Genomic DNA, 9974 nt, shown 5'->3' on the forward strand with positions numbered 1-9974 from the left:
TTGTGGGACAGCAAACTGAAGAAGAGGCCCACTTTGAATGTGAATGGCACCATTCAATAGTCTGGAAACTCAGATGGAAGCTTTCCTTCCTCTCAGCTTTCCTCTGCTCCCTTTCTTCTCCTGTCTTCCCCTCTCCTCCTCCCACCAGCCTGTTTCTCTATCCTCCTCATCTCCCCAGCTGTCTCATCCACCTATCTCCTCTGTCTCCCCACCTCCCTCGCCCTTGCTCTTGCTTTCTCCTGTCCTCCAAGGAAACAAGGAAACTACTTCCTTCCAAGTGCCTGTTGACCTGATGTTCAGCTTGTCATGGGCCTAAGAACAATGAACCTGGCTCACCATAGACTTATGGATGAAAAATCTCTGAAAATGTGAGACAAAGTAATCTTTCCTCTTTTGTTTTTTTTTTTCCAGATATTTTATCATAGTATGAAAAGCTAGCACATTATTTAAGTGCAATAAAAGCCATATATGACAGCTAACATCAGGTTGGAAATGTTTCCACTAAGAGTAGGAATAAGGCAAGAATACACATTTGCATAATTCTCGCCACATTTATTTAACAAAGTACTGGAAGTTCTTGTCAGTGCAATTAGGCAAGAATCAACTGCACCTGTAAAAGGCACCCAAATCATAAAGGAAGAAGTAAAATTGACTATTTGGAAGTGACATGATTGTACATATAGAACTCCATAGATTCAACCAGAAAACTGTTGAGATGAATGAATTTGTAAAGTCTCAGGTTATAAAATTAACATACACTAATAGCAAGCTCTGAAAAAGTAAAATATTATTGAGAGCACCACCAAAACAAAACAAAAACTTAAGTGAAAAGATCATCTGATTACTGAAAAGTATGTCATTGTTGAAAAATTTTGATGAAGACACAAATAAATGGAGATATTTTATGTTCATGGATTAGAAGAATTAATATTTATATTTTAGTACTTCAAGTGATCTATAGATTCAATACATTTTTTTTCAAAATTCAAATGACTTTTTTGCAAATATAAAAAAAATGATAAAAATTCATTGAAAACTACAAAGATGTTGAACAGACGAAGCCTTGTAGAACGAGAAGGGTAAGTCTTAGTTTACACTATATTATACTTTCTTATTCAAAACTATATTACAAAGCTATAGTAATCTAAACAGCCTGGTACTGGCATAAAAAAAGACACATAATCCAGCAGAAGAATAGAATTCAGAATTAATGGTCAACTAATGCTTAACAAAGGTACAGTTATTAATGATAGAAAAGGATAATCTCTTCAATATATGGTGTATGGAAAACAAATAAGTTGGACCCTTCACTACTGTTATAGTTTGTGTGTAAATGTCCTCCAGAAAACCCATGCAGTCATGGTGGGGCTGGTTTTTCAGAGGTGGCTGCATCTAGCGTATGTGATACTGGAATCAAGGGTGTATGATTAATCACTCCATGGATTAGTCTGGCATAATTGTAGATTGAATTAAGGGTATGAATGCTATACCTGTCCTAGAGAAGTAGACTGCATACAATAAAGGGACAGAAAGAGTCTTGTTTTCTCCCTTTGCTGGCTTTTCTGTCATCTTCTGTCACGTGCCACCCTGCCTTGGAACCAGCTAGTAACAGACTGAAACCTCTGCAGACTGAGAGCTAAATCAACTCTCCTTCCTTTAACTTTGGGCTGTTGGATATTTTGTCTCAGCAATGAGAAAAGTAACTAAGACAACTACTCACAAAAGTTAGCCAGAAGTAGATTAAAGACCTAAATATCAGACCTGAAACATTAAGACTCCCAAAAGAAGGCTCAGAGGGAAAATGCTTTGGCATTGGCTTTGGCAGTATTTTAAATCTGACACCAAAAACCAAAACAACAAAATCAGAAATAAGTCAGTGTTATTGAAAGGCTTCTGTACAGCAAAGGGAACATTTCACAAAATTAAAAGGCAGAATATAGAAGAAAATATTTGTAAACTATATATCTGACAATGGTTAATATCCAAAATATATAAAGAATGTAAACAATTCAGTACCAAAACCACAGGTAATCCAAATGAAAACCCGGCAAAAATCCTAAATAAATCTTTATCCAAAGAAGAAATGAAAATAGTCAACAGGTTCATAAAAAGATGCTTACCATTATAAATTATTAGGAAAATGTAAGTCACAACCCCAAAAATCTTAGGATCAGGGTTTGGGATTGAGTGGGAAGGGATATAATTGAACTATTTGGAATGATGGAACTATTTTTTAATCTGAGTGTAGTTTACTCTAGGTTTTCATTTATAAAAAGCTCATTAAACTATATAACCAAGACTTAGCATTTCAATGTACAAATTTTACCTCAGAAATAACAAAGAGAATTTAAATATTCATCTTTAGTTAATGGTACACATGCTGAGGAATTTAGAGTTAAACTGTATGAATATTTTTAATTTTCTTTGAAATACATCAACGAACTAAGACAGAGGAAAGAATGTATATGCAACAGAGCATATATGGAAAAGTTAACAGTAATATCTAGCTAGTGAATATGTGTGTACTAGACACTCTTCAACTTTCTTGTGTGTTTGAAATTAATATTAGGACAAAATGCCATTAGGAAAATTCTGACTTAATTGTAGAGGAGTAAAATAAGGATTCCCTCTTCTCTCCCTTGGAAACATGGAATAAACAAAAAGACTGATATAAGTGTTTGTCCTTTTTTCTTTACCACAAAACAAAATCCTACCTCTAAAACTCAATATTTCAAAGAATATGCGAGAGAAGCCAAAAATTGGGAAGAATGACAGAACTGTTCAAGGCAGAACAAAGATAAAGAACTAGAAAGAACGTACTTGGTGTTATAGGATCTCGGAAACATCCAGCAAAAATACATTCTCTGAAGATAAAAGCCATGAGATACAAATCCTAAATTCCTTATTTCCAAAGCAGAATGGAGCTTAAATAGTTTATGATACTAACTTCCTAGAACTGGTTTGTTTTCAAAGAAAAGGGGAGGCAGAGCTGAGTAGAGAGTAACCCAGACAAGTCTTTCTACAGAATGCACTTTTCTCATAAAAGCCAAGAATGTAGATTACTTACAAACAAAAACAAACCAAAATAGGCTAGATAATACAATTCAAAAGAAAAGCCACTTAAATTCATATATAAAATTCTATTTGCCTGAAACATAGCGCAGGCCCCTCTGCTGCATAACTTTCAAGAAAAACTCTTACTCTTTGCCCTCAAAATGAGTCCTGGAAAAAGAGCCAACTTAGTATCTCTATAAACATAGTAGAATAAAAGTGGAAGAGAGGACAGGAATGTATATGACAAAAAAATAAGTTTTACTGGAATAAAATTGCTTTAGAACAAGTGATAATATTTTACCATGAGGTAAACTATTTATGATACAATTTTTTAAAAACAAAAATCACCAAAGTGAGATACAAATAAGTGTATCAGCTAAGTGAAAAGTGACAGGATGATGAAGCAGGTGAGAGCAAGCTGAAAGATGAAACAAGAACGAGAAGAAAGTATAAATATTCCAGAAAAAGTGTTTTTGACGGTTTCACGTGTTTGTATTGAAGCTGATGATATTGTACACTTACTGCATTGAACCTACTGCATTAAGTATTCCTTCAACAACAAGTTTAAAAAACCCCACAAACTTAATGCTATAAGGAACAAAATGAATGAATCTTTCAAATACCATGTGAACTATGTACATAAAGATATATACTTACAGTATATTGTTTATATAATACTTTAGAACAGATAAAATTAAAATCATAATTCAGAACAGTTGCTTTCTGGGTATGGGAGGAATTAATTGAGAAAAGACATGAGGGAAATTCCTGTACCTTGAGCATGTTGGTGATTATACAGACATATGTAACTGTTAAAACTCATTAAAATAATACTTTAAAGTCTGTGTGCTTTATTTTATTTTAATTAGGCCTAGTATTTCTAAAGCTTTTTGGGAAAAATTTATGGGACACATTAAAAAGATTCAATATATGTATAATTGAAGTCTAAAAAAAAAGTAAAATATATTAGTATAGAGCAAATACATTAAAGACTAAATCACAAATAATTTTAAGGAATAGAGAGACTTCAAATAATATAATTTGAACCAGAGAAAACTGATCTAATATATCATGCACTGGATAAAGATTCTAGACTTAAAAAAAAAAAAAGTAAAAATAAAACACCTACAAGGCACTTCAACTTCTCCCTTGCCTAGACTTGCTTCCCTTAGATTCTTATGGGGCATCACCCCACCTCCCATACCTCCTGCACACAAGTCTTCCTATCAAAGTCTCTTTCCAGGATTCCAACTTGGGATATACCAAGAGAAATATCAATTCTGAAAGGTAGAAATAGTACAGACAATTTTCTATTAATGCTATAAAATATATATATGTAAATAAGTTAACTTTGTACTATTTGTAAATAGTACATGTAATGGAACAAAATTAGAGTCAATTATAAAACCAAAGAGCAGTCAGATTTTTTAAAGTCTTGGGTTAAAGAGGAAATTGAACAAATTGTACAATATCCCTAGAGTAATCACACTTTAGGATTGGAAACTGTGCTAAAAAAAAAAAAAAGAAAAGAAAAGAAAAAAAGCTTTTCTACTTTGTTTAATTAATGAGGAGTGAAAAGCTCACATGAAAACAAAATCTAAAGGCAAAAATAGGAACTACTGAACTAAAATTTGTCGAATACATCAGTTGTTTTCTTCAAATGAAAAAAGCAACAAAGCTTACCTAATTTAAAAAAAAAAAGGTAATAGCTCACCTAAATAGGCTTTAGGTTACCTAAGGAAAACAAAAACACTACTATACCAAAAGAAGAAAAAAAGAAAGAAAGAAAAAGAAACGTACGTGAAAAGAGCCACAGATACAAGGAAAATTATATACTACTTAGTTAACTGTGCAAATACATTTGAAAGTCTGGATAAAATGGATAATTTTCTAGGAATTTATAATGTATCAAAATGAATTCCTGAACAAATAGAAAATCAAAACAGGATTGAGAGGGAAAGGAGACCAAAGAAGAATCAAGGTGCGTTATATACATGTACAAACTCCACAATATCACTGTGTATTGCAACATATAGTAATAAAAAGTGAAGAAACAGCTACAATTTTTAAAATGTTACTTTCTTTTGCCATAAATACTAGGCCAAACACAAGTAAATGCTACTATAGCAATAATGACAAAAATAAATTCAATTTTACTAAAATTAATATATAATATGGGAAAAGAAATCTAATTTTGTGATGGAAAATAATATTAAGCTATATGAATGCTAGGATGGATTAAGCCAATTTAGTATCCATTTCTCTTAGAAATAGACTTAAATATACTCTAAAATGTGGCGATAGGAACTGAAAACTAGTGCGGTGTTTCCTAGAAAATAAGAGTCCCACTAAAATGAAGAACAAATCAAGTATTTCATCACTATTTAAAATTTATCAGGGAAACTTAACCAGTGAAAGAGGAAGACTGAAAGTAAGTACAAGTATAAAAATGGGGAAATTAAAGATAAATTATTAGTCTTTGTAGCTACAATTGAATTTCCAAAAACTAAAGAGGTGACAATTGTAAAACACCTGTAGAAAAGGAAATTCAGTGAGCTAAATATGTGGTAAAAGTGTTTGTATATGAAAGCTATAAGTAGTGGCCAAATGAAATAAAATGCCTGGCAGTAAACTAAACTTATAAAAGAGAGCACTTTAATGAGGGATGTGTTGACCTTCCTCAACGTTGTGAGGATCAATGAATGTTGTTACTGTGCCTCGAAAAAAAAAAATGATCCTTGGAAACAAAATACCTAAAAAATGGAAAGAAATACTCTATCCTTTGATTAGGAAAGTTTGGATTTGAAATATTAAAATAATCCAAACAATCTAAAACAGGATTCAAATAAAATTAGCTGTAAGAATTGGATGCCTGATCAATTAAGACAAGCTGAATGTCATAGGAAAAATTAGAAAAAAGAGTAAAAAGAACCCTAAAAGGTGTTTAAAATTATTACTCAGCTTTTCTAGTTAAAACGAGGTTTTACTAATAGAAAGAGAGTAGAACAGAATGAGAAGCCCAGGAACTCTAATACAATCATTGGAAGAAATAGGAGCATATACTTAATACTGAGAAAACCTGAAAATAGCAGGAAAAATCATGGGTCATGCTTGCCTCATATATAAAATGTAGATGATTCACAGATTCATTTATAGTAAAAGAAATGAAACTTTAAAATACAATGAAAACTAGAAAAAATGCAGTAAGATTATAGATTGATATTTTGCTAATGGTATAGAGAAACAAGTAATTTCATAGATTCTTTTTGGAGGTAAAAGTTAATAGTATCTTGGGGGGCGTAGGAGAAAATTTAAAATTACAGTTTTATACACTCTTGTATAGCAGTTTCATTTCCACCAATGTATCCTAGAGGTGTAAAGTTGACACATGAGCACCATTTTTATTGCAATATTACCTGAGCTAGCAAAAGACTGAAAACAGTCCAAATAATTAACTAGTTATCAACTCATAAACCATGCACTGAGACACAGAACTGTGTCCATTCCCACAGGAATGTAAACATTATGTACTACACACATGTGTTAATATACTAAAATTAAAACAAAAGAGCTATGAGTAAATTTAACATATGTCAAATATCCAGATAATGCCTTACATACTTAGAGGCTCAATGAGTTATTATGACATCCCACAGTAGCTGTAAGGGTTATCCTTGTCGTCAGCACCAGAAGCATCATACTATCAGTTGATGAAAGAACCTGGATCCCTACTTTGTTAGACCAAGGAGTCTCTGTTTTGTTCATATCTTTTCTCTTTTGTTAATGTTGTAATAATTTTGAGGAATTTTGGCTCAGCATGTGGTTAATAGAGTATTTTCACTGGCAAAATATATTTGAGGAAGCAAAAAATAAAACATAAAAATGTCTTTTTCTAATGTACATGTATAAGTCTTATGGGTAGGCATTCTTCTTCAAAGGGGGAATTTAAAGACTTTGGGGAGGCAAGTCTAGCTCTTTCACTATGTATTTCCGATCCATTATTATCAGCTTGCCTGCCCGTAATTTGATTGCAAGTTTACCTAACTTGTCTTTCTTAAGTTCTTCCAAAGCATTTCTAATTCAGTTTTGTTTAGAGATAAGCTTTTCTGCAGTCATCTTTCCTCAGTTTAAGTAATAGTTAAATAAAGTATGTGAAAACCTATTACACCTAATCTATAAATATTTAGGGATACACAGAACTAATTTTTGGAGTGAAGTCAGCTAGTGGAAGTCGCTACACTTTGTCATGATTAAAAGTAGATTATAGCATAGAGACAACATGCCAGTTAGTATATCTGAAAGACAGCTATGGTTGAACAAGAAAATTAAGAGATCATTTAAAAACAGTTTTTCTTGTAAACCAACAAGAAAAGAGCAGTCCATTGTATTCTAAGTGAAATAAAATCAGAACAACCCAAATAAAAATGATTTGCTACTGTTGTCATGTGACTATGACAGCACTGTTTTGTCTCCATTATGACTTCTACATGAATCTGCGTTCTTCCTGATGTTTCAGGCTTTGGTCACAGAGTTACAAAACGATGTCCTTGTGATGAGGCAAAAAATCAGAGCGCTTAAAAAGTTGCAGAAAAACAGAGAAGCTTGTAAAACCTCAACCCATAAAGCCCAGACCCTGGCAGCTTCTATTCTGAACATTTCACGATCAGATCTAGAGGAAATACTGGACACAGAAGACGAGGTGGTAAGACCATTTAAATCATTAATAAGAGGCTTAGTATACATTATGTACATATTTTGCTTCAGAATTCTTAGAATTTTATCAAGATTTTATTCATGAAAATAAGATTAATGTGTATACCTCAAATATTAACCAACTTTAAAAACCTGTAGAGATATTTAACTGTGTATTATAGAAAAACCCATAGCATATGGGTTTTTGGACCATTTTGGACTGCTTGGCATTCTGGCCAGTTATCCTTTTCCTGTTTTCTTCATTTTCTTTAGTTTAATTAATTATATAATCTTCTAAAAGTATTTTAAATTTTGTCCATTTGAATGCATTTAGTTAATCTGAATCTCATGTGTGAGATTTTATATGTTTCATTTTTGTTTTGCTAGTTTGTTTTGGTGGTATTGGGGATAAAACCCAGATCCTTGCCCATAGGGGGCTGGCAGTGTATCTTGGAGCTGTATCCTCAACCTGTTTTTTGTTTATTTTTGTTTTTAGCCGCAAATCTATTGGCTTCACTGTCTGAATCTAAAATTGTTGTTCAACATATATTTTGAAAATATATTGTTGAAAATGTATTTACTGTTTTAAATTGGGTAAAATGCTCCTATCTGTGTGTTATATGCAGGTCAGTCTTTAATAGCATCACAGGATTTTCTCAGGAACACTGCCTTTTGATTTAGTTACCACTCCTAAAATAGCAGAACTTCATGTGTGCAGTATTCTGTGAAACCTATGGTGGATGCCAGAGTGTGTTCTGCCTCTGAATTCTAACATGCCTGTTATATTTTGTTTTGTTAAGACAGTATCTTACTATGTGGCCCACACTGTTTTTGAATTCACTATGTAGCTCAGTTTGTTCTTGAACTTCTAATGATCCTCCTGCCTCAGCCTCCCAAGTGCTGGGATTATAGGTATGTGCCACTATGCCGGGGTTTAAAATTTTATAGTGTTTGGAACTATTGAAGAGCTCATGGCACCAAGAATATCCAAATAAATATGTGCTCAATGAATAAATAAAATGGAAAATGTAAATACTTATTTATATGAGACCGACTGCCAGGCTCCCAGCAGCTTCTTAAAGATCTAATGAAGTAGATCAAATCTATAATGTACAAAGGCTTTTAAATTACCAAAAATTCTTTGCAAAGAGGTCAAAGATATTCTGCTGAGATTATGTTCATCCTGTGGTTGAATGGGATGGTGAACTATCAGTTTTCTATTTTCAGCATTATGCCACAATTCGACTTTCTGCTGTATTCTGAACTGTGAAGTACAAGAGCATTATCAAGAGTACTATCAAATATAAGACACATAGGAGGTAATAGTACCTCTAGGGAGGATATTAGCTATGTTTCATTCAGGTAGTAATTAAAATTTATTAATTAATAGCAAAAACCTACCAAAAAGTTAAGATTGAAACCACTTACTTAGTTGCCCAGAGTTTTAACAATAAGCAGATATAACAAAATCACCTAGGCAGGTGTATGTTGTACCTACATGCCAATATACACATGTACTTAGAACAGAAATGTGTGTGCGCATACTGGAACACAGAGCCATTGCATTTGTTAGCTTTCTAAAGTGATACCCTTTCTAAGCTGACAAGTTAAAAAAAAAAAAAAAGGCTTCCCTTTTTAATGGGCAAGTTAATTTTTTTCCTTCAAATATATATGTCATTACAATCCTAAAAAATAGATGATGCATTTTTGTGAGAAAAAATGGCACCTCATTGCAGATGCAGTCTGAAGTCAAAGTACACAGCATTGTAATATTGCATTCCACATTACCCTTAAATGAAGGTCTTCCTGAAGGAGAAGGACTCAAGTACAAATAAAGCTGTTCTGAGGAGGATCATTGCAGCTTAACATATTTGCTAGATTTAGTTACTGGCCATAGCTTTTTAAAACTGATTCCTACATTTTGTAGCAATATAAGGAGTTGAATGAATGCCTTGCCCAAGCTAAGCCCAGACCACCTCAGTTATGTTCTTTAAAACTGCATCAAACTATAATAAATTTGTGTCAAATCCTGATAGCCTATGTAAGATTCCTGCATCTCAGTCTGTATCTTGAGCTCTACTATGAAGGCAGAAATAAAATAAAATCCTAAATTATTGTGAAATACAGGAATATGATTTTATCTTCCGCATGATAGCAAACACTTATAAATTAAATATTTAGGAGCAGGGATTTAAATATTTCTACATTGAGAGTGTGAGCAGATCTTT

The 9974-nt window shown here is 32.7% G+C and overlaps 1 protein-coding gene across 10 annotated transcripts in view; it reads left to right on the forward strand.

Annotated features, from left to right (window-relative positions):
* Positions 1–9974, forward strand: part of Cntln (centlein) — a 448833-nt gene that overhangs the window by 427822 nt on the left and 11037 nt on the right. For all 10 annotated transcript variants that reach the window (XR_010048348.1, XM_063251634.1, XM_063251626.1 and 7 more), the window contains one exon: positions 7571–7756. Coding sequence is in view for 9 of the 10 variants with exons in the window: in XM_063251634.1 (XP_063107704.1) it covers positions 7571–7756 (186 nt within the window). In the remaining variant the exon portion in view is untranslated. The remainder of the gene's footprint in view (positions 1–7570; positions 7757–9974) is intronic.

The sequence above is a fragment of the Cavia porcellus genome, unplaced genomic scaffold (genome assembly GCF_034190915.1).
Source record: "Cavia porcellus strain 051 isolate PalLab524CR breed Dunkin Hartley unplaced genomic scaffold, mCavPor4.1 scaffold_1, whole genome shotgun sequence".
In the NCBI taxonomy this organism is placed as follows: Eukaryota; Metazoa; Chordata; class Mammalia; order Rodentia; family Caviidae; genus Cavia; species Cavia porcellus.